This window comes from Dama dama, chromosome 16 (assembly GCF_033118175.1).
Source record: "Dama dama isolate Ldn47 chromosome 16, ASM3311817v1, whole genome shotgun sequence".
NCBI lineage: Eukaryota > Metazoa > Chordata > Mammalia > Artiodactyla > Cervidae > Dama > Dama dama.
The window spans coordinates 27200385-27227080 of NC_083696.1; the positions used below are offsets into that span (position 1 = coordinate 27200385).

The 26696-nt window shown below is 36.3% G+C and overlaps 2 protein-coding genes across 2 annotated transcripts in view; one reads left to right on the forward strand and one right to left on the reverse strand.

The window, feature by feature from the left end:
- The window catches only part of CENPP (centromere protein P), a 229252-nt gene that overhangs the window by 85239 nt on the left and 117317 nt on the right, over nt 1-26696 (reverse strand). The gene's annotated exons all lie outside the window — the stretch shown is intronic.
- On the forward strand, nt 114-26282 carry ASPN (asporin). Its single transcript, XM_061163638.1, has 8 exons — nt 114-353; nt 7126-7392; nt 9955-10067; nt 14242-14455; nt 15470-15580; nt 21798-21891; nt 22491-22629; nt 24980-26282. Exons 2-8 carry the CDS (start codon nt 7149-7151, stop codon nt 25175-25177), a joined length of 1113 nt encoding a protein of 370 aa, XP_061019621.1. The 5' UTR covers nt 114-353; nt 7126-7148; the 3' UTR covers nt 25178-26282.

The following is a 26696-nucleotide window of genomic DNA, read 5'->3' on the forward strand; positions in this document are numbered from 1 at the left end:
GTTGCCATGAATTATTAGACTCTTTTTTTTTTTTTCTTCAGAATCTTCCAGTAGACGTCTAGAGTTTAGCTAGAAGTCTTGGCTATGATACAAACAGTGATGGAAAACACATGAGCAGTAACAAGTTTTAATCTCGCTTCTCAGTACTAACATGGGCTAATCTGTGGAAGCAGCTTATTCCAGTGTCACCCAGGGTGCAGCTACACCAGGCTCTGTAGAAGGGTGTTTTTCTTTTAAATGTAATACCTTCTCATATTTTCTTCTTAAACAGTAGCTGAGGACATTTACGTTATAGATTTGTAGTACATGGTGGAAAATTCTACTTTCAAGAGGACTTACTCTCTTCTTACAAGGTATGTTTTCATGTCTTTTTTTCATGCACTAGTGTACAATTGTCTTAGTCAATACTAAGAGGACATTAATGTTATTAACATAAATGCCTATAAATTATATAATATAGTTTAAAGTTTATCTGTATAATTTCTTAAAAAAATAGCACTTAGATACATATGTACTATTACTCTAGCTTTTATGTTTTATATATAATGGATTTACTTTCAACATAGCTGTGACTTCTTAAAACAGCTAGATGATAACCTGTCATTATTCTTTACCATAAAAGTTAACATGATTTTTAAAATCATTTAAACAAATATTTTATGAATATGTTCTTTTAAGAAATAACATTAATGATAAAAAAGCTTGGGGATATTAAAAATACATTAAGTGAAAATAGTAAAAAAAATTTTTTTTCCAAAATGTGAAACTATGTTATTTTCTAAGGCATTTAAAAAACATATGAGTTATTCAAATGCTTTTACTAAACATGTGAATATTCATGTTTTTCCTTGATAAATGTCTTCCTTATTCTTATGTAATGAAATAGCACTGGACAATTAAAATGGAGATTCATATAACTCTAAGAAAGAATATTTATCAGCAAAGTTTAATAAGCTCTATATTCAATATGAAAGATTAGAGACTTCACAAAATCCAGTCAGGATGTAAAATAAAGATCCTGTATTCCCTCTCAAAGTGAATTCTTAAAAGGTTAAACAATGTATTTGATACCCCACTCCCTCATTGTCTAACAGAGCAGTTCTCTTTCTTGTTAAATCTCCTTGGAGGTGTGGCAGCCATGAACAGTAGCCACATGGTACAGGACTAAGTCACAAAGCGATCTGAGGGAGTCTGTATGCCTTTAAAAATGAAGGATTACAAAATCTCACTAAGAATTGAGTTTAAAAAAAAAAAAGCCCACCCACATATAAAAGCATTTTGATGTTTTTAGTATTTAGAAAAATAGGATACTGGTGGAAAGAAGATGGGATATGCAGTCTTCTGTTACAACTACTATATTAAAAAAAGAATATTTGGATATCTGACCTGAGGTTTGAGACAGAACAGATTAATTTTACAAGCACAAGTTTTAAGGAAGCATAGGAAAAATCAGAAAAATGAAGAGGTAGGAGTTTTTTGTTTTTAAAGGCAGCTAGATTGCTGGATGTATTGAAAAACTGATGAAGGACAAAATGTATAAAGGGAAAAGCAGCCAGCAAGTTCTTCAATCAGCTGCTATTTATACTTTTGAGGTAAAGTTAATTCTTTCTTTAAGGAAATCATAGGCTTTACAAGTATCTGTTTCCATGACCAAAAGGTACTGTGAGTAAGTTTCCAAATGCATGTTTGGATGTTTAACTTAACTTGTTCACTTATAAGTACCTTGATGACAGCTGAATTTAGTCTGGATTCCTTTTATGAATACACAAAAAATGGTATATCACATTTACATACTGAAAACTATTATTGGTTCATGTGAATTGATAGGAACATTTCAGCCAGGCAGACCTTTAAGGATAGAATTTAAAAGCACAGTGATTTATTTTCCTAATAATAGTGTCTGAGAGGAAATACCATTTCACTCACACAGATTTTCCATTCTAAGTTTGTGGAACATTTAAGCAGAAAATAGGAGCTTATGTAAATTCAGAAAGACACTTCTTAGCTACAATTCCAATCCTAAGAACTTGGCCAAACCTCTCCCCCCATTCTCTCTGAGGAGAGTCTGGTTACTGTCTGGAAGTCACTGTGAGAGTAAGACCCATTTGGAGGAGGCTAAGCAGAAGGGTGGATAATGCAGGAATGAGGAGGCCAGCTTCAGGTTCTTCCACTTTAAAAAAGGGCACGGTAGCAAAGTCTCAAAGGCCTCTCCTGGCTCTAATATGTTATGGCTTAGTAATAACAGCAGTAGCATTGAAATAATATTTCAAATACTACTCAGAGAAACTTGAAACCAAAATTCAAAGCTTTTGATGACTAGGAAACTCTGGCAAAACTTGTTTAAATCAGGGAAATACTAAGTTTTCTTGAGAACAAGACATAAACACTTTAAAAGATTTTAAAAATAACAATCTAAATGCCAAAACTAAACAAATAAGAGCTTGATCCATATTAATAAGCTCAAAATCTCAAAATAAGATAAACAACTAAAAGGCACATCACTTAAATGAGAAACAATATTCTCTACACTACACACTGAACAGAAAAACACTACTGTTTAGTGTTCCCTCTTGGACATTCCAGTGTTTTCCTACTGATAAAAACTGCTTAACTAGAATAGGGAGAGGTTTAGGGTCTGTAATCACTTCTTTTTATCAAGGCTTTGTCATTTCAAATGAAGGGAATAACTGGTAAATTCCTCATGGAATCAAGGTTCTCCTGACTTCTCTTTTCAAGTAACCAGGATAAGAGAATGCAAAAAGATCTGATTAATTTCATATGACTAATAGGAGACAGAAGGAGCACAGAGAGAACACTGTGACAGAAGATATTGTGGTCTCTGTAAAGAATTTCCTGTCAACCACAGATGGACAACAGTGGGACTGGACGCCTCTTGAGGAGGTGTGCTCCCCGAGTCCTCTCACTGGAGTCATGCAAGCAGAGAGTGGACACGCCATCCGGTCCACAATGTTCTGGAGGAAACTTCAACACTAGGAGGGAGCTTCAACGAAAGGACATTTCCTGCTTCCGCATGTCTCCTCTCTCACTCACAAGGGAAGGGTCCAGGAAGGCATGGCAGGTGGCTGCCCCCACCAGCCAGCCAAAGGAAAGCTTCCCAACTACCACAGAGGGGCCACTGCCTCATCTAGCAAGCCAGAGTTGCCATCTCATCTAAGGCAGGGAGGATCTCATGTAGCTCATCAGTTTAAGAAGAGAGGAAAGTAAACTGATTGATGCTCCTTCTGACTCCGCAAGCAGGCTGATCGAAAGCCCATTGGGAGAGACATGGAAGAGAAACAAGCCCCCCACCCCCACTTCATGCCTGGCTTCCTTCCTCTCCTTCACCTGCACACCACCCTTCTGCGCGTCATTCCGGCTCTGCTCCTCACACCAGCATCCCTCTAAGTCTGTCACAACTGCTTTTCTCTTCCTCATCCCAGCCTGCATCCCGCTCCAGGGCTCTTCTACGTCACAGGGCAACGTGAGTGCAGCGGGAAATCGGGCTTGCAGGAACGAAGGCAAGTCCTCGGCCTGCTGCCAGGTTACAGGGAAAGGCCAAGACGTGGTATGGCTTCCCACTTTGGATCTCTAACATATTCCTCTTGTTACATGTATTTTTTTTTTTTTAAGTTTTCTGGTTTTCTTAGGTCTATATTTCTGGGATACTATATGTTAGATTTTTCTGGTTTAGACAGGGAAACTACAACCTATTTATCTCTAAGTTTCTACCAAAAAACCCCACAAAAAACAAAAACCAATGAAACTCAAACAACCAATCAACTAAAAAATAACCTTATTAAAATTCTTCTGCCTCCCATGGACCAGAGTAAATAGTGCTAGCCCTACCAAAAATTGTAGCTCCAAACTATTTTGAAGCATTGTTGGCTGACTTTTGAGGGGGTAGTATATGGGAAACCTTTAACTGTACTGTCTAATGCTATAGAAGTGGTAAGAAAAGGCAAAAGTATATAGGGGACCAGAGCAAAGACAATTTTGTTGCAGACTGCTATTTAAAATACTTAAAAAGCAAAATAATAATTTACAAAATATGCACCATAGGCAAGAAAATAACCTTTAACTCATAATCCCACTATCCCTTTTATTAGGTTTGTATATTCTATTTCAACCATTTTTTTGTGTATGTATATTTTATTGATGTCTTTACTTCTATTGGTCTTAAACAGTAAACTGAAGGTTATGAGGAGTACAGAGACTTATGGTGAAGAATTTTACTTTCAGAGTCTGTGAACCACACATCTGGAGATTCTTCCAAACATTAGAGTAACAGTGTACACAGCTGGCACTGACCACCTGCAGTTTAGTTCCATTTACTAACTTGAGCATTTAGTTTTTACTTTTTCTATTAGTGCACCTGCCATTTAAGCATTCACTTTTAGCATAATTCCACACTTACCCGAGAGTAGGGGATTAGAAGGTATGTTTTTGCTTTTTGAGCAAGGAAGCGTGGGAGAAGTGCATAGGGAGAGACATGTCCATTGAAAGCATCCAAATGCGTTCTACTTCAAGGATTCTGTATGTGTGCCTAGTACATAGTGGGTACTGATAAATGCCCAACGAAAAACTCAGCAACCTCAAAGAAAGCTAGAGATGGGACATCAAATGACAGCTAATCCTTCACCACCACTAACTTCTCCACCAAGGTCAAACAAGGCTGGGGCAGCTATGGACCTAGAAGACAGAGCTGCAATGCAGAACAATCTTAAAGAATAAATTGGTACTAGGGACAAGCTTTGGTTTTGATAAGGACCAAAAGCTAAATTAGCTTAAGAATGAGAATTTTAGAAATCAAGACAAGTCAGGGCACCAAGCATTAAGGAGCCAGGAACCACAGAGAAACCTGTGGTCAAGAAACATAATGGAGCAAAGTGAGGCAGGCAGCCAAGAAGCAGAAACAATGTCCCAAAAAATGATGTTGGAAATGAAGCCCAGCTGACCATAACCAGGTGCCAGTGCCAGGATTCCAGGGTGACTGGAATGCTAACCTGCTGACAGAAGCTGCTGGGCCTTGAGTTGCCAGAACAATTTCTTTCTGTACTATACAAATCTGACTACCCAGCCACCCTCATTTCCACCCTCTGAAAGCTGTGAGTGCACTCCTTTATGCAGAGATGTATACTGAACAGCAATGTGTGGACTGGCTGGAAAGGAAGAGATGACAGAAATCACTAGCTAAAAGGAGATAAAAGAGAGTGCTCCCGTGTGGGTTGCAGCAGAGGATGCAAGGATGTGTCAGAACACATGAGCTCTAACTCTAGTTCTAGTTCAGTTTGGTCATGTGGTCTTGGGGAAGTCACTGAAGCTCTTTGTACTTCCCATTCCTCCTGGTTAATCTGACAGATGTATCTAGAATAAACTGAATTGACAATTCCACAAGGCAGTGCAGAGATGGGAGGGCAGAATTGCTCCTGAAGTGGGATTCAGAATAAGGTTATAAAAATAAAAAAGTTTTTTACTGTTCTGTGTCCTATAGTCTCCCTTACCTAGGACAACTGAGTGTGAGTTATCACAGGGAAATCTGACAAGGCTGGTGATGTCCACTGGGCAAAATGTGCATATTGCCGTATAGGTTTCTAAGAGTTAAATAATGTTAATTATCAGGTTAATCACTGATGACAGTAGGGTTTTTTTTTAATCTTCCTCTGATGATTAAAATATATACACATATATATGAATATTTTAATTAAATTAGTTAATTCATTTCTGGTTTTCAAGTCCGGAAATAGCAAGGCGGTGGAGAGACATTAAACCTGACTTCTGGAAAATCGTAAGAAGCTGGCATAACTCAAGGATTCAGGGAGCCAGTCTTCCTGAGGTTCGGTCAGTTCTAAGTGACTCTAGCAGTCCTCTGTGGCTGAGGTGCTGTCTGATGCTCAGGCACAGCAGCCCAGCCACACTGCTGGGTGACCCGGCTGTGTATGGACTACCCCCTGCCAGGCTACAGCCTCACCGGTAGATTTATGTGCGGCCAACTGAACGCCCCAAAGGGAAGACAGGCCTAAGTCTGTTTTAGATGACATCATAATGGTTTTACTTTTTGAAAATTAACAAAAAAAACCCTGTATGTTTCACAGTTAATGGTTAAGAAACCACGAATAAACATACCTGCGGGAAGATCTGCCATCATACGACAACAAATCCTCAGAAGTGTCTCACTTGTACATTCCAGTTCTGTGTGGGCTTTAGAAAAATGCTAGTGATAGCACCCCCACCCCCTAAAAACTAAACAAAAGGAACTCAGTGGAACGATGAGTTGAGAAAGAATAGCCTGGACATCAGATGTTTTGGATAATGGAACAGATTGGAAGGAAGAAATCCAGTAACACTGTGGAAAAAGTAACTAACTCTGAGAATGAGGCTAGGGAGGCTGGTGGGAAAGAAGTTAAAGAAAATTTCCAGATGTACTAATGGGACATGAAGGATTTTACTTTAAAAGTGACATAGACATTAAGGCAATGGAAAGATTTTAAGAATAAAGGAATATGATAACCTGTTTTTTCTTTTTTTAAAAAAACCGAAACATTAGTTTCCCAGGTATAAATGTAGTTCTTATTGCTTAGTATAGAAACTGAAGAAAAAAGGACACGACTCTACAACCCAGATAATATCATCAATTAGGTATACTTGTGCCAGGATTTGTGTGTGTGTGTAAGTATACTCCATATAGATTTTTTTTATATTTTCTTTCAAAAAACAGCATTTCTTATTTTTAAATATATTTGCAAATACTTTGTGAGGTCCAAAGTATTTCAAGGAATAAATACACCCTATTTTATTTTACTATTTTCCTTTAACCATTAGTATAATCTTAAATTATCTTTTGTTATTATATAATTCTGTGATGAACACCTTTATGCACATTAGAATTGTTTCTTGAGACTAGATGCCAAAAGTAGAATTACTAGATGAAAAAATAAAGATATTCATAAAGCATCCAATGCATATTGTTGCACTGCTTTCCAAAAACTTTTAATAAACTTACTCTCACATTACTAACAAATAAGAATGCCATTTCATTGTATTCTTGCCAGCCCTGAGAAATATATAGCAGCAGGAACTATATCTATTTAAACTTGAACTTAATCCTCAATGTCTACTTACTTCTAGACTGGTCCTCTACACAGGAAGACATGAAGGAGTATGTGCTTCTAGTGTTCTTGACTTTGTGCTCTGCCAAACCATTATTTCACCCTTCATACATGACACTGAAGAATATGATGCTGAAGGACATGGAAGACGAAGGTGACAGTGATGCTGACAACTCTCTCTTTCCAACAAGAGAGCCAGTTAACCCCTTCTTTCCATTTGATCTGTTTTCAACATGTCCATTTGGATGCCAATGCTATTCGAGAGTTGTACACTGTTCTGATCTAGGTAAGAACATACATCAATTTGTTTTGAATAATGATGTTGTTCTGATAAAATTTAAAGGATAGGGAAAGACCTCACTGAAATTTTAAAAATCAGCTAATTGTAAAGGAATTTTTTCATTTAAATTTTTGAAAAGTATAACAAACCCCAAAGTCCATCCAAACTTATTTTAAAAATCCAGAAAATCCAAGGGAAACACTGGAAATTTCATATACAGAACATTTCCTTCTCTTTCCAAATTTGAATCAGTACTTCACTTTAATTTCCTTCAGAGAGAATGGATGTCACTGCGGTTTCATCTTATAGAGTGTCAACTGGTTTAAACTGTGCTTTCTAGCAAAATTCTATAATAACAAAGTAAGTTGTCTGTCCAAAACAATGAATAGGTTATAGAGTTTGTGAAATCTCTAATCTAGACATTTTAAAGACAATACTCTATGTGTTTTGAATGATTTGGGTTTAAAACTATCTAGAAAAGAAGTGGCTGAAATGCAAGTCACCTTCTAAAGTCTCCTAAAAATGTATACTTCTCTGCTGAGTATTTTATTATTTTAATACTTCTAATAAGAGTGCTGTCAAACAGAAGGGCACACTCAGGGAGAGGTGTAACAGGAATGCACACTGAAACTGTAGTCAGCTACTTCCAAAACACGGAATGACTCAGACCTGACTCACTGTAGGAAGCCAAAGGTATAGTTCACATTTCCCATACTGGACCTGGAGCTCATCAAGGCCACTTGGAGGGTATGTATGAGCAGACAATGCCTCTGTAAGCTTTAGATTCATTTCCCATGGTCACAGCATTTGTGGCAATATTTAAAACTTGTTACAGTGAATTCCAGAGACTTTAAAAATGTGTTATTATGGGATACAATGAGAAAGGTGAACAAAAACCATCCAGAAAAAGAGGATATTATTATCAGCTAGAATCACTGTGAAAGTCTTAATGGAATATACAGGCACATACCTTAAAATGACACGGCACTGTTAGCAGCATAAACGTCACCTACCCCATGACCACGGAAAATGAAGCTTCCAAATTCATCAGAGGTAGGGTAAGGGAAGGTTTGTCAAAATTTATGTTACAGGTCCTGTCTGCAGGACAGAGGAAGTCCTCTGGCTTCCTACAAGACCTTCCACTTATTTTCTAAAATCAAAGTAATCTCCTAACAAAACTGCTGCTACCTTGGTAACCCATCAAATTACCCCCTTTTCCCTCTTTCCAACTATGTTAAACTTCTTCAAAGAATTGTCAATTTTAAAGTATAAAGGGGAAAGTATCGAGGGCTGTCAAGTGGAATGTTGACATTCATAGTATTTTCTAATATTGAATTCTTCAATTTTGGGCTATTAAATATAATATTAATATTACTCATCAGGAGTCTAGTGGGCTACAGACCATGGGGTTACAAAGGAGTCAGATGTGACTTAGTGACTAAATAAAAACACTCTTCAGGAGTAAGGATGGCTCCACTAAAAGTGTAGTAATATCGGAAACTCACTTTAAAATACATAAAAAAGATAAATTGATGGATGGATGGACAGTAAGTATAGTACAGTAAAATGTTGATGGGAGAAAAAGGAATATTAGTTTTCACTGTAAAATTCTTTAAACTTTTCTGTATATTTAAATGTTTTAATAATAAAATATAGACGAAAACCAAGAAGGCCCCATGCTCATCAAGCATAACATCATATGGAATGTCTAATAACAATCAGGGGTGCACATTTTCAGCCATTTAAGGAAAGCAAGGAAAGTAAGGAAGAAAGGTACCATTACTGCTCCTGCTAATTTTCTGCTTCTTTAAGAAAGAAAAAACACATTTACATCTTTAAATAATTTAATTAGGGCTTCCCTGGTGGCTCAGATTGTAGAGAATCCATTTGCAATGTAGGAGACCCAGTTTTGATATTTCTGTCAGGAAGATCCCCTGGAGAAGGGAATGGCTACCCACTCCACTCTTGCCTGGAGAAGTCCATGGACAGAGGAGCCTGGCAGGCTACAGTCCATGGAGTCACAAACAGATGAATAAATTTTTGTAAATCAAATAATTTACAACTAATCAGAGGAGCTCATTATTAAAATAAATGGGTGGTAAGGTTTTTAGTAGTATACATGAAAATAAACTTATTTATCTATTTTCTAGGCATGACTTTCTACATATTGATGCTTTTTAAAATGATCAAAACCCACAGGCTCCAATTTAGCACTACGACTGCCTGAAAATCTACAAAGAATGTCAATATTCTTTAGTCAAAAGTGCATGAGCAGAATCTGTGCCTCCACTGGAGGTCTCCTCCTTGTAGTCATATTAGAGCACTTCAACTTAGCTCCATTTAATGTCACTATGACTGAACTGATAGCTAGACCTAGGAAGACACCTTGTAAAAATAAAGTTACTTGATAAGATCATTAGGCCATTCCAAAGACCAATGTTTTTGTCATCTGCTACACGTTAAGTCATCTACTATTTAATGGCAATCACGAATTTCTTAAAAAAGCACACTTATATCAGCAGTCTTATCTTTAGGATATAACATGTACGCAATGTGTTTATTTCCCAGGTCTGTCCTCCGTCCCAAGCAACATTCCATTTGATACTCGATTGGTTGACCTTCAAAACAATAAAATTAAGGAAATCAAAGAAAATGACTTTAAAGGACTCACCTCACTTTATGTAAGAATACATGTTCATATTTTCAAATATTTAAGTGAAAACCTCTATCACTGCTAAAACGATTACTTCTATTTGTATTTGTATAAACAAGGCTTTATTTTCTCTGTGTGATGAATGACAAAATCCTATTATTTTGCATTGTTCTAGTTAATGAAAAATTATAGATTTAATTCAATTATTAATTTGATTCAACTGACATTTACTGAATAATAGACCATTGAAAGGCAGTGGGCTAAGAATTCAAGTAAATGGTCCTTAGATGAGATTATTTCGGTAATCACAGTCATTACACACTAAAATAATGAAACTATGATTATTTATAGCAACTTATTAATGTACAATGTAAGAAAAGCAGTATGCAAACCCACTGACTTAAGAAACCATAAAGCTCTAAGAGCAGCATGTGCAACACACATAATTGATTAAATATATCTATATGGGTTTTTTCCTAGACTTCTGAAGATGAAAAACAACTTTTCTTACTATACTGATTAATATTTTAGCTTTCTAAAATTTAAAAGATTATTATTTCTCTATTTAACATTTTGGGCCTCTAGATTTTAGCAGGTAAAATTTTGAATGCTATCTGAAATTCAGTTTGGGGGAAGAACCTGATTCCACACTGTCACAGACATGGGGTGTCATCTCTTCCCCTCAGAGTAATATTAGAGTGGAACAGCCTCTCTTTTGCACCAGGCTGTGGTGGTAAGGCAATACTGCTCTTCTAGGCTGTTTTCCCACATTCTCATGCTACGCTGGAGAGAAGAAAGTAAACCTGTTATCTGTAAGGCACTAAGAGGCGATGGGAGAGATATTATGACCATAGCAGTCTCTTGCTATGTAGCCATCCATGTAGCCCTGTTCTCTTCCTATGTCTGAGAGGCTTGAGGCCACCCTACCCACATGAACCCTGTTGAACCACCCTGGCAGGCAGGGAAAGAAGACTACCAAATCCCATTACGAAACCAGTGCTTAAATGTCAGCTGGATGATTGTGTTCTAGACACCACCTGGGGTGTTTTACTCAACTCTCTTGCTAAATCCCCTTGGTAAGGCCTGGCAAGGATGGCACCCAGAGAAAGCCCAGGTCAACCCCTTGCGAAGCCATACTCTCCCTCGCACTCCTGGTGGCTGGGCTTGTGGGGCCTTGACTGTTCTTTTCCCTTTCAAATGTATGGTGCAGATTTGCTAGGGTTTCATACATAATAAAGTTTCTATGTTAAAAAGAAAAGAGCAAATAGAAGAACATATATATATCCTACAACTGAGGCCTCACTTAAACAGTCAGAAATAGCATAATAGGATCTGTCTAGTCTACCCGACTAACTCGAGTCTACAGAGACTTTTAAAGAATAGCAAGGCCATTATTTTGCCCTCAGATGTTGGAAATATAGTGAATGCTTCTACCACTTCTTCAACCTATATTTATCTATAAAACCACAATCATTAATGCCATATTTAATTCTGAATCAGTAAGTTTTTAATTTGTCACATCATTATTTTATTATATTTTAGCAGTATTCCAGGGATTTAACCTACATGTACTCCAGTAATTCATTGAGAAATAATTGAAAAGGTGTCAGGAGCTGTCTCAGGCCTCCTTAACTTTCTTTTAGTCAATTTTTAAATGGCATTGTATTGGAGTGTTCTGGAGTTCAGCAGTCCAAGGCCGAAATCTCGGCCTAACAGAATTAGAAACATTGGGAAAGTGACTTACTTCTCCTAGTCTGACTTCTCTCAGTTGTAAAAGAAGTGTGATAATAGTATGGAATTCAGAATAGTTATTTAGATGAGTGAATGTATATAAGGTGCTCAGAGTCCAACTGTCAACTACTACTGCTACCAGCTTAGTGTTTCTCGACTGGTCAACGCATGAATGTAAAGTACTTTTAAAAGCACACTTTATACTTAAATTGTTAGCATATTGTATATCAAAACACTTATTTAATTATAGCATCATCTACATGGCATTGGTCTTTAAAGAGAATTAAAATTACTTTTTTAGATATCCTATAAATTCTCTACATTATGTTTCAGCTGCTTGTTTGGCATTCTGATTCTTGCACAAAGAACAATGAAGCATTAGAGAGTAAGTGAGATCACTATACACACACACGCACATATTCCAAGTTCACTTCCAGCCTGTTTATACAGACACATTCATCACGAAGACTTATTGTCCTACCGCTGAAAGACTATACTTTTCTCATTCTCTGTCCTTACATATAACCACACTGTTTGGGGCTCTGTGACTGCTATGTTTGGAATTTTCATGTGAAAGCCAACATTGAAAGTACTGCTTAAATGGAGACACTGTGCTAACTCAATTTGCTGGGGCAGCATTTGAGGGTTAAAAATTCTTACCCCATTTTGTATTACTTATCCTTCCTTTTATGCAGTATGACAACTGCATGTCTTAACCAGAGGGAAAAAACAAACAAAACCCCATTTGTGATGGTTGGATCTAGTTGAGGCCCACATTCCCTTTGGGGCTCCTGACAGTGGCAGCCCACAGGAAGTGCACACGAGAGGAAGAGCAAAGTATGGAGGGCAGAGGGGTGGGGGCAGGCAGGGGGGCAAATCACTTTTCTTCACTGTGCTCATTTCCTCGTCACTAACAGGACAGAAATAATTTCCGTTAAATTTACCTCATGGGGGTTGAGGGAGTTTGCCAAGCTGTTCAATCTTCCCTGTCCTCTCATTTTTTCAGTATAACCAAAGGAAAAGAGAACACATTCTAAATTTGGCAGCACACAGAAAGGAGTATATTTCACCAGTTGGTAACAAAATGTAGTTTAAATTCTTCTCAGTTTAACATTTTTTAGTTGAAATTATTAAAATTAGTGATGTCTGAAAGAAGGGTAAGAAAAAGGAAACAGTAAAGGCCCACAGTGAAACCAGTAAACATGATAATAAAGGGACTTTAACTGCCAAAGTATTTGTATTTCTTCTGTGAAACAACAACAACAATGTAAATAACAGTATAAAGGCATATTAAGTCAGTCTGGAAACAAGGAAGATTATTGTAGAATGGTACTGGAGACAAGTCAAAAGGAAAGAATCTAGATCTGCTCCCTAAAAGAATGAGAGGATCCAGATTAGCAGAGAGGAATAAAAGGTTCTAGGAAAGCTAAACCCACCTGCCATTGCTCTTGGGAAACATTGAAAATTCTTTCTGCAAAATCTGGCATGTTTTGAAAATAGTTACTAGGTGACTGGCAAGCCCTGGTACCAAGGACTTTCCCAATTTTGGTTCTGAAGTTCTGCGCCCCAGTAGATTCTAGGAATGCTAAACCACTTGCCATTGCCCTTGGGAAACATTGAAAAATCTTTCTGCAAAATCTGGCATGTTTTCAAAATAGTTATTAGGCGACTGGCAAGCCCTGGTACCAAGGACTTTACCAGTTTTGGTTCTGAAGTTCTGCACCCCAGTAGACTTAGATGGCTGCAGTCAGACCCTCAACATGTTATAAAGGGTTTGACTGTGGGTAACACAGATTCAGGCTGGTATAAGTTCCTTCACTTTCTGGGGTTGTGTCTCTTCTGAAAAGTGTTGCCACGTTGCAATAAGAAATAGCCACAGAACTGAGAAGGGGTTGAGTCATTCCTCAGAACCTTCTACCACCTCCCCAGTGTCTACAGTATGCCAGAATGCTGAGGGCACATTGTAGGAATTTATTCTTACAAGTCTCTATTCTGGAGAAAACAGTAAACATTAGCAAACAAGACAGAAATGAGGTTTTAAGAGTAGATAATATCATGCAAAAATGTATTTGGTGTTTACTGAACTGAACTTTGTAGAGTGAACAGATTTAAGATAAGATAAAGATAATACTATTCATTACTTCCATGAATTGAAATAGGAGAGGGGAAACTTAAACACGGAAACACCTCACCTACTCAAGATAAACCAAAGACATGAAACCAATTGTTAAAGCTTTGCACTGTTTCAACTCAGTGGCAAATGTGTGTGTGTGTGTGTGTGTGTGTGTGTATGCATGTGCGCGTGAGTATTAGCTTAGATTGGACTGGAGAATTATTTATATGGTTAATAAAGTATATGAATGACACAATTTGCATTGATTTCCATGATTTCCAATCACTACTGAATATTGGTAATCAAATATTGGTAAATTAAATTCCTGATTTGGTACAACTTTTTATGCTTTATCTAGGCTTTGATTCTGAACAACAATAAGCTAACAAAGATTCACCCAAAAGCCTTTCTAACCACAAAGAAGTTGCGAAGGCTATATTTGTCCCACAATCAACTAAGTGAAATACCGCTTAATCTTCCCAAATCATTAGCAGAACTCAGAATTCATGACAATAAAGTTAAGAAAATACAAAAGGAAACGTTCAAAGGAATGAATGCTTTACATGTTCTAGGTAAGTTTTTGCCAATAAATGGAACATTTTGAAATTATATGCAATATGCAGATATAGAAATCTTTATCATCATTAAACTTAGGACTGATAATTTCTAAAATTAATTGTTTGAATCTAATAAGTTTTACCTAGATAAACCATTCATAAATCAATTAAAGTATCAAACAAAATTTATAGCACTTAAAGAAATATTTTATACATAAATACACATGTACTCTCAAGAATTCCCTAATATGGTTTCTATTTTCTGATTGTACCTTAACTGGTGAATATTTGTTATTCTTATTTAATTTAAAGATATCATCTTTAACGTAAAAACTACTCAAATATAACCTACAAAATTAATTCAGATATTATTTAGAATGTACAGCTAACTTTCATTTCTTTAAGATTATTGAGCTATGGCATCTTTACTATATACTTTAAATTTTACACACTATTTTACTCCTAACACCCATGGTATAACCATGCCATCTTCCCCCACAATATCTATTCAAAATTCCTAACCAATATTCTCATTCATTTACTCATTTAATTCAACCAAGTGCCAGATACTTACCAAATAGCTTCACTATCTGGTACTTCCTCAGTTATATTTCTGTTAACAAATAATTTTTAATTGACTTGCAATTTTTAAAGTTTAGGTAGGTGACAAATAAATGTACACTGTACACAAATAAATGTACACAAAGGTTTTGAATTATATGAGTGGTGGTCTTTCTTCCTAAGGTAATATTACTATAACAAAATCTTGATCATGCTCATGGTTGGAAAAGAATAAGTAAGTTATTGATTTAGTAATTCAAAGCAAAAGAGTGAAGCTTTTATACAGTCCAGCCTATGTAATACAAAGAATTCTGTCATCTGAGACTGCCAGAAACAGATACACTGAGCAAAGAAGAGTCTGAACAATAACGCTCACACTTCTAGGGACATGCATCTCTGTATTCTGAGTTTCCTTCATATACAACATATGTGTGCTAAATTATATAATTCCACCCCCCCCCCCCACAGAAATGAGTGCAAACCCTCTGGATAACAATGGGATTGAACCAGGGGCATTTGAAGGGGTAACAGTGTTCCATATCAGAATTGCAGAAGCAAAACTGACCTCAATTCCAAAAGGTTTGTATTTATATAGTATTTTTTAAACTGTCATCTTAAAATGACTATTAAATGTAATGCTATAAACACTGTCAAAACCACAGAATTCTTTTTTACCAGTATATCTGGTCAGTATAGTATGAAATTTAGTGTTTTCTCATGTACACAAAAAGAACATATGTAGAGTTTTTTTTTTTTTTTTCTTTTTTTGACAGTATGAAACCAGAATCTTTACTCCCAGGGAGAATAAAACTTAAGAAGCAATGAACTTTCTATTTTCTCTTTCCTGACATTTACTCATCTATACCTGTTATTCTGTGAAGTGTCTCAGAGAGGTGAGAATTCTGTAGAGAAGAAAGCAGAGGGAAATGCTCGGGGTCAGAGACCTTTCTCCAGGCTTGTAGCAGGAGTTCAGGGTGGGAATTGTGAGGAGAGGCTGGCGGATGCTGGCTGTGGCAGGGGTGGGTATATACTCTGGGCAAGGAACTCTACACCTCATTTTTTTTTTTACAGCCGAGCTGTGTACATTAACAGGCTAATGCACAGCAAGGTCTGAAGACAATGTTGGGCACATGCTAAACACTTTTACAAGAGAGACATGACCGGTACCAGAATGAGCACCATGCTCTTTATCATGTCACCTGAAGCTGGTGCCTCAAAGTAACATGGTTCTTAAGTTTGCCACAGGACCCATTTTCTAAAGCATTACTTACAAGATTCCCAAAGTGAAGTGAAGTGAAGTGAAGTGAAGTGAAGTTGCTCAGTCGTGTCTGACTCTGCGACCCCATGGACTGTAGCCCAGGCTCCTCTGTCCATGGAATTTTCCAGGCAAGAGTACTGGAGTGGGTTGCCATTTCCTTCTCCAGGGGATCTTCCCAACCCAGGGATCGAACCCGGGTCTCCCACACTGCAGGCAGATGCCTTACCATCTGAGCCACCAGGGAAGCCCAACTGATGATTAACTAGATAGGATTTACCTTTCTCCAAGCCCATGCTTAAAGTCTCACCTTCTTCCCCCTTGACAAAGTCTCTATCCTATGCTAATACCTGGATCAGGTATCAGAAATAACCCCTATGATTAATAACACATTTTCCTTTCAAACAGACCTGTCTTTTTTTTTTTTTCGTTTATTTTTATTACAGACCTGTCTTTCAATATCCACAGTAAAATCAACAATAATCATTTTTTTCCTTCTACTTTATCATTAACTCCTTTTCTATATTACTCAGTAGATCCAGATTAACAAAACAAACATAAGCTGATAATTTAAAAAATCAAGCAAAGCTGCTATTACTGATCTTTCATTTCATCTAAAGTAAAAGTGGAAAGACAATTTCATTTAGTATAAGAAAAATCAGTTTAGTTCAGAACTTACACAATTAAAAACAACCTTAATTTAGTTTTCAAGGAGATGGCTGTTTTTCTACAACAAAGCTAAAATATTACATTTACCATCTAATCTTTAGAACAACAACAAAAATACATACTCTACCTAACAAGTTAAATAAAATCACTTTCATAAGTTGGAAGCTGACACAGACGGTAAGAGGATGTACTAGAGCAAAGGAGCAGGGTACCACTCCAGAGCTGTGGCTCACAGGTCTTGCAGTTATCATCACTTTTTATATTTATATTAGCAGTTTTCTTATACTACAAAACATGCTGAGAGTAATTCTCTTCAAGTTTCAAAGTGTATCTTTATTTTTTTTTTCAAAGTGTATCTTTAAATGAAGTTTTAACTCCTTATGAAGTTCTCAAGATTTTTCCAAAGTCTAAAGGAACATTTTATATCTTTAGAAATTTAAATTTCAAATCTCTAAATTTACATAACTACTCCTTTAAGATCCTTAATAAGTGAGAGTTGCTCAGTCGTGTCTGACTCTTTGCAATCCCATAGACTATACAGTCCATGGGATTCTCCAGGCCAGAATTCTGGAGTGGGTAGCCTTTCCCTTCTCCAGGGAATCTTCCCAACCCAGGGATCAAACCCAGGTCTCCTGCATTGCAGGTAGATTCTTTACCAGCTGAGCCACAAGGGAAGCTTATGACATTAAAATCCTTATGACATTCAAAAGACAGTTTTTTGTTTTCATGTGTTTTTGCTCAAATGTTGAGGTTGACTGCCTAAATGTTATAATTGAATCATCACTACCCATTGCAACAGGGTGGTCCAGAGGATTCTTACTAGACCTGACAACATAAGATGAATGAAAAGTGATTTTCCTTGTCTCCAGTGGTTAAGATTTCACCTTACAAGGCAAGGGGTGCAGGTTCGATCCCTGGTTGGGGAGCTAAGATGCCACATGCCTTGTAGTCAAAAAAACCAAAACATAAAACAGAAGTAATGCTAATTATAAAGGCTTTAAAAATAAAAATGACCATACCAAAAAAAAAAAAAAAAAAAGGAGACTGAAAACTGTTTTTCCTTCATATTCAATTGGAAAATTTTGTTACATAATGGAACAAAAGCAGAAGAGAGACCTGTTTGACTATAGAGTAGATACAGAAATATCCTACGTTGGTGCAAAAGTAATTGTGCTTTCATATTGTTAATCTTAATTCATTATAACTAGGGTCAAACACATCTTTATTAATCAAAATAGGAACCATTACAATCTACACATTTTCTGCCAACAAGAAATAAGTTTGTTTACGGCTGTAGTATAAAAATCCGTTCTTTAGGATTCGACGAACTCTTGGAAAGCATTTTCTGTATCCTGCTGGTTGTGGAAGCATTTTCCCTGCAAAAAGCTGTCGAGATGTTTGAAGAATTGGTAGTCGATTGACGAGAGGTCAGGTAAATATGGAAGATGAAGCAAAACTTTGGAGCCCAATTCGATCAATTTTGAAGTGACGGTTGTGCGACATGCAGTTGGGCATTGTCATGAAGAAGAATTTGGTCCATTCTATTGCCCAAGGCCAGCTGCAGGTGTTGCAGTTTTCTATGCATCTCATCAGTTTGCTGAGCATACTTCTCAGATGTAATGGTTTTGCTAAGATTCAGAAAACTATAGTGGATTAGACTGGCAGCAGACCACAAATAGGGACCATGACATTTTTCTGGTGCAAGTTTGGATTTGAGAAGAGCTTTGGAGCTTCTTCTCAGTCCAACCACTGAGCTGGTTGTCGCTGGTTGTCATATAAAATCCACTTTTCATCACATGTCACCATCTAATCGAGAAACAACTCGTTGTTTTTGCACAGAATAAGAGAAGACAACACTTCAAAACAATGATTTTTTTGGTTTTCGGTCAGTTAGTGAGGCAGCCGCTTACTAAGCTTTTTCACATTTCCTATTTTTTTTTTCCTTTATTTATTTATTTATTTTTTCAGTGGGTTTTGTCATACATTGATATGAATCAGCCATAGAGTTACACGTATTCCCCATCCCGATATTTGCTTCAAATGCCGCATGATCCCAGAATGGTCAAGTTGAGTTCTTTGGCAACTTCTCTTTTAGTTGTAAGAGGATCAGCTTCGAGGATTGCTCTCAATTGGTCACTGTCAACTTCTGATGGCCAGCCACTACACTTTTCATTTTCAAGGCTCTTGTCTTCTTTGCAAAACTTCTTGAACCACCACTGCACTTTACCTTTGCTAGCAGTTCCTCGGCCAAATGAGTTGTTGATGTTGCAAGTTGTCTACGCTGCTTTACAACCAATTTTGAACTCAAATAAGAAAATTGCTTGAATTTGCTTTTTGTCTAACATTATTTCCATACTATAAAATAAATATAAAATAAACAAGTAATGTCATTAGCAAAAAAACATAAAGCAGTTTTATATAGGAATATAGTCATTCCTTAAATATGAGTAAGCTCAACTGATCAGAATTCAAGAAATTAGAATGCTCTCAGTTTAGAATTATTTTCTGCTAATTTATTTATTTTTAAAAATAAAAGTTTAGAATTATTTTCTGCTAATTTATTTATTTTTAAAATAAAAGTATTTTTATTTTAAAAATAAAAAGTATTTTTAAAAATAAAAAATCAATATAAATTCAGCCATGATGAATATTGCTATTCATAAGAATGTGTCAATTATCTTTAAAAGTCTTAATTCTAATAAAGTAAGGAAATGTTTTAGCAAGAATTGAAAAAAAGAATGCACTTCCTAGCTAGGCAACAAGAAATTTTGATTGAAAAATAATACATTATGTGTAGGATTAATGAAATGACGAGGTCTGACTGAATGTTCTGGTTAGTCTCTTTCATTCCAGCTTCAGTTAATATGGAGAGAGCTGGGGTCAGAACTGTAGTGAATCAAACATATCAAACAGAGGAAAAAAATTCTTGTTTATGCTGTTAAGTCTCAAGTCTTGTCCGACTCTTTGCAACTCCATGGACTGCAGTACACCAGGCTTTCTTTGCCTTCACTATCACCAGAGTTTGCTCAAACTCATGTCCATTGAGTCAGTGATGCCATCCAACCACCTCATCCTCTGTTGTCTCCTTTTCCTCCTGCCCTCAGTCTTTCCCAGCATCAGGGTCTTTTCCAAGGAATCCTCTCTTCAAATTAGGTGGCCAAAGTATTAGAGCTTCAGCTTCAATGAATATTCAGGGTTGATTTCCTTTAGGACTGACTGGTCTGATCTCCTTGCTGTCCAAGGCACTCTCAAGAGGTTCTCCAGTACCACAATTCGATAGCATCAATCCTTTGGTGCTCAGCCTTCTTTATGGTCCAACTCACATCTGTACATGACTACTGGAAAAACCATAGCTTTGACTATACAGACCTTTGTTGGCAAAGTGACGTCTCGGCTTTTTAACATGCTATCTAGGTCTGTCATAGCTTTTCTTCTAAGGAGTAAGCATCTTTTAATTCTGTGGCTGCAGTAACTGACCGCTATGATTTTGGAGCCCAGGAAAATAATGATATAAAAAAAAATTTCATCTGGACTTCCCCAGCAGTCCAGTGGTTAAGACTCCACCATCCAATCAATGCAGGATGCACAGGTTTGATCCCTGGTTGGGGAATAATACATTATGTGTATTAAGGTCCCCAATTACTAGCTGAAGGATGTGGTCAAAAATTAGAAAAAAAATTCATTGGTCACCTCTGGGTATTGTACCAATTCATTACTTTAATGAAATCAAACATTTATGCTGCTTTTTCTATAAAAACTGTATTATAAAGTAACTAAATAATAAACGAAGGAAAATTCTTTAGAGAAGAATCTCACCTAATAAATGCATAATGCATGATTAAATCAGAAAATCACCATTTTCCAATTGTTAATGAAATAATAAATCTAAGTAGCAGTAATCAATGAATGAGTGTGAAGACTATCAGATGAAAGAATAATTTACTGAATCTAATCTGGTCTCTAGATCTAACTACTCAGTTCAGTTCAGTTGCTCAGTCATGACTGACTCTTTGCGACCCCATGAACCGCAGCACGTCAGGCCTCCCTGTCCACCAACTCCCAGAGTCCACCCAAATCCAAGTCCATTGAGTCGGTGATGCCATCCAACCATCTCATCCTTTGTCATCCCCTTCTCCTGCCCTCAATCTTTCCCAGCATCAGGGTCTTTTCAAATGAGTCAGCTCTTCTACAAGGTAATAAGAAATAAAGGGCCTAGATGGAGGCCATTAGCCCAATCTACAAATGAGTATCTCAAACAATTTAATATCTGAAACAAATCAATAGAAGGAGAAAGAGGAGGTAGTATGTAACAGAAGAAGAGATTTAAAGAGATACAAGACTCAAATATATTCTGTACACTTTATTTGGATTCTGACCTGAACAAATCAACTGTAAAATAATACACTTGAGGTTATTAGGGAAATGATTATTAGATGATAGGAAAGAATTATTGCTAATTTTGTTAGACGTGATACAGACATGATGATTATGTAAGGGGAAAAAAAAGATGACCTTGTGGGGTTAGAGATGTCTAGTGTTTACAAATGAAATGACATTATATATGAAATTTGATTTTAAGTACTCTAGTAAAAAAATAAATTAATAAAAACAAATCGATAACAAATAACTACTAAGGTAAATGAAACAAAATTGGAAAAATGGAGATAATTGTTGAAGCCAAGCAACCAGCAAGGTATCTCATAATTCTAGTTTCTATTTTTGTTTGAAATTTTCCATAATAATAATAATAAAAAAAAGCAAAGCCCCCAAAACTGCCTAAGTCTATAATGTGAAACTTAACAAGTAAATAAATAATCAATAGGGCTTGGTCTTAGCCTGATCTAACATACATATTTCTTTTCTTATCGTTAGACCTACCTTCAACTTTACTGGAGCTACATTTAGATTATAATAAAATTTCAGTTGTGGAACTTGAGGATTTTAAACGATATAAAGATCTGCAAAGGTAAACATTTCTCAAATCCTATCCAACTTGTAGGTGGTAGTCCATATGATGACAATATTAATGAAACTTCTTAGAGAATATGTAGAGGGACACAATCAAAATTAAGGGAAAACTAGAATGGATTGCTATCATTCTGTCTCAGAAATGAAAGAGGGAATGAGTAAAAGGATACTTTGCAAATGTTCCTTTTGTTGCACATAGGTTAAAAAATTTTCTGACATAGAAAGAAAGTGAAAGTGAAAGTGAAGTCACGTCTGACTCTTTGCGAACCCATGGAATGTAGCCTACCAGGCTTCTCTGTCCATGGGGATTTTCCAGGCAAGACTACTGGAGTGGCTTGTCATTTCCTTCTCCAGGGGATCTTCCCAACCCAGGGATCGAACTCTGGTCTCCTGCATTGCAAGCTGACGTTTTACCGTCTGAGCCACCAGGGAAGCAGTAGAGGAGAGGGCTATTACATCCTGAAATAGGTTATTAAAAGAAAGAATGGAATACCTTTTTCTGAACATATATACAAATATTTCTAACTTAGTTGTGTTTTCAACTAACTGAATCATATCATCTGCTCAAGGGTTGATGCATTTTATTATCATTTTTAGGCTTGGTCTAGGAAACAACAGGATCACAGATATTGAAAATGGAAGCCTTGCTAACATACCACGTGTGAGAGAAATACACCTAGAAAACAACAAACTAAAAAAAGTGCCTTCAGGATTACAAGAGTTGAAATACCTCCAGGTAAAACATTCTACTTGTGTTCTGCAGATATTAATACTTTCCTTTGTTTTTATGTATCTGAAGCAAAGAAGCAAGTAGCTTCACACCCTAATGATCCTCTTAATACCCTAATGACCCTCCAGATTATCCAACATGTTTTATGCAGCAAGAGTGTCGGAAGGCCAATTTCTATTAAGGTATCAGCTAAAACACTCAGGAACCCATTTGTAACCCTTGGTTTCTTCTGCTGAAACTGCCAAGGTCATTGCAGTGAAGGTGCTGACAGCTAATTTCAGGTTTCTGGGGTGGCAATAACTATGTAAAGGCAGGACTGGTCAGGAGGAAATCAAGCAGGATTATATAACTTTTCATTCTGTAAACATTTTATGAAGGAAGAGCATGTGGATAAAGTCCCAGGTGTTTTCATTATCAATGTGGTGCCAGATTAGAAGTGTGTGTGCTTTTCAAAAAACTCAGGCCAGAATATATAATCAAAAGTCAGTGTTTGGAGCACTAAGGGCTCACATTTCTTGTTCTTCATTATTAGAAAAACTTTTCCGTCTAATCTGGCAACTCTTGACTAGTTGAAAGGGGCCACAGACTTGTTGGAGAATCTGATAAAGCTTTAGATACTCCCAAGAAAAAATATGAAGAAAATCTTTTCACATAATTTTAGGAATTTTACAGATCTTCCTGATTTCCATCCATGGACCTCAAATTAAGCATCCCTACTTAATCTCACATCACCTTTAGTCCATTTTTTTACATGCTTTCCTTGATATATTGTACAAGGTCCTCATCGTCCAAGGAGAAACACATTGAGAACAAAACTGGGTCTTGAGCCACTTGCTTCTACATTCCTTTCTAATTTTTCTTTAAATAAGCCTTGTTCGCTACACAAAAAGAACCCTTTGGCCTAGAACCCATCAAAATGCATGTGACATTGGCAGGTGATAATCTGCCAATTAAGATTATGACTTCTGCTTTGATTTTTTTTTTTCAAATGTTGTGTATAATCTCTTTTTTTTTAAAACAATGGGCACAAGTGGGGTCTTTCCTCCCTTAAGCTGTCCAGTCTTTGAGTACTTTACTCCACAACACTGATCCTAGATTCTGAGCATCTTAAGTCTATCCATACAATTGCTAGCATTAAAAAAATTAAACAGAATTATAACACAAATATAGTCATAAGGATACATTCAACGAACGTCCACAAAGCAAACACACCCATGTCCAGCACTGTTTTCCAATCCAAATGACGTCAGTGCTGTGGTAAACTACATCTTGCACTGCTGCTGAGCTGCTAGGAAACCATATAATGCATCTGCCACAAAGTCCCCAAGATTAATAGAGGGCATCAGCGACTCCAACACAAAACGTAGAGGTTTTAGCAATGCCTACAGTTCTCAGGACTGGCTCAGATCAATCTCACCAAAGCAAAATGCAGAGGTAACAAAAGCTAGAACTAGTATCCTAGTCTGCCAGCAAAAGGCTCCTTCTTTATAATATGCCAAAACATTGTTAGTTAAGTAGATTGCTTTTACTTCCTAGATATCTCAGTTGCCAAAAGAGTCCAAAGAAGGAATTTATAGGGAATGAAGGGAAGGTCTTATATTTTCCAATTTTTTTCTTAATAATTTAACAAGACATATACATAGCCTATAATATTGTATTTTGTCCATTGGTGCAAATAAAGATTCAACTATTGATGCTATATTACAGATATGTATTTAAGATGTCAATAGACATATTTTTCTATAAAACAAAAAAGTAGCTCTAGCTATACTTCTCTCCTTTGAACACAGAAAATGCTAGCTAAAAATTCTTCACATTCATATTGTAAATCTAATTCTTAGAGCATTAAATTTCATTCTTGCACTCATTTCTGATACTTTAAAAACATATTATTGCATATGGTACTGAAATAACCCTACACACACACATCCATATATAAAAGTTGGGTATTACTATGCATAAAAGCAAAAATCTATTCCCATGTGGTAAGTCTACTGACTTACTGGACGACAGAAAACTTTCATCTATGTGTGTGTGTGAGTGTGTGTGTAAGTAGAGAGAGAGAGAGAGAGACAGGGACAGGAGAGTGGCTTGTGCTGACCAGGCTGACCTGTGCTTCGGCATGAGTACTACACCGCACTTCACACATACAGCAATTTCTGCATAATACAGGAGCTTGAGTCTTTATAATAAATGTTTAACAGGCACAAATGAGCACATATATTTTAAGCAAAATATGTCCAGATCAGTTCAAAACAGAGACAAAGCCATGAACAAATGCTGACTACAAACAGAATATCTTCTTTTTTACATTTATCATGAATTTTTAATCCATTCTTTCCCCCTATTACAACAGATAATCTTTCTTCATTCTAATTCAATTACAAAAGTGGGAGTGAATGATTTCTGCCCAACAGTGCCAAAGATGAAGAAATCTTTATACAGTGCAATAAGTTTATCCAACAACCCGGTGAAGTATTGGGAGGTACAACCTGCAACATTTCGTTGTGTTTTGAGCAGAATGAGTGTTCAGCTTGGGAACTTCAGAAAGTGATAATTAGTAATTAGTGGTATACATTTAATATAAAATTCAAAAATTGTTACATTTGGAATACTTGAACTCTATTAATAATGGTGGTACTATGCACCAATGCAAAAATCTATTCCCATGTGGTTAAGTCCACTGACTTATTGTACGACAATAAATTTCAACAGAATTTTGCAAAAACTATTGATACATCAGGATTAAAGGAAACAGGCATTTATTGCAGTTTCCTTTTACATGTAAATGATTTTGCATAAATTTCATGCTTGAACGTTCTTTCTCAGTAACAAAAAATAAGACATTCAGTATTTAAAAAAAAAAGACATTCAGTATTTAACACTTTGTTATCAAATGCATTTAAAAAAGAACTGTACTGTAAATGGAATGCTTGACTTAGCAAAATTTGTGTTCTTTCATTTGCTATTTTCTTTCATTTGCTATTAGAAAAAGAAAATCAACAAGTATGGTTATATAAAGAATACATTATACTATTCTTATTCTGTCTTTTTAAAAACTTGGGTATTAACTGTAATATTTCTAATAATGTTGAAGTATGGTTTGATATAATCTTATTCAAATTCTCACATCTTCAAGACTTACTGTCTTTATGTTTAAAACTTCTTTATAATAAAGTCTTCAGTAAGTGTTTATTACCAAGTCAAACAGATACCATTCATACAGATGTTTTTCAAGCTGTAGCACATACTTTTTAATTATTACCTGATTATAAACTCTCTACAGAAATGCATAGTGAGTGTTTATATAAAATCTCACTTTTTTTAATTATTATAGTTATTATAAGCTTTTAACAGTGTGTCAATTGTTAGGTATTATAACACTGTCACTTCAATGCTAACGAATATTTTCAAGATGTCCCTTTGTAAGACCTTGGTTGGAAGAGACTGGATACTACCAACTCTACACCAGTCTCCTTAAATATGCACAGACTGGATAACTCTGAAGAAAACATCTTGTATAACTGAATAGGCAGAGCATTAAATAGAAACTAGCTCTGTATAAAAATTAACAGCACTTACATATGTATTTTTTGGTGTTCGACATAAATAAAACTAAAAAAATAAGGAAAACATTAAAATATTGGCTTGAAATAAAATATTTGTGCTTTGGTTTTTCTTCCCCCCACCCAGAAGCATAAACTATTTTTCATAAAACTCTTGTATGTAACACTTTTAATACAGTGTTAATGCTTATTCTTAATAATAGTATTGAAACAACCCAAATCATACCTGTGCTATGGGAGCTAATCACCTTTATAGTAAACTACCTCAAAAACTAGACTTCAAATAATTTTGGGGAGAGCCGTATATTGCAGACACATAAAAAGGGCTGGAGGGTTGGGATATCCAGGTCAAGAAAGAGTAAATAGATTTGTTCTTCACAATGAGGTTTCCCAACTGCTGACACTGTAGGCTAGATCATTCTGGGCAGCAGGAGGGTGGGGTGGGGGGACAGGGAAGGGGTGCTATCCTGTCCTTTCCAGAATGTCTGGCAGCTCCTTGGTCTGTAC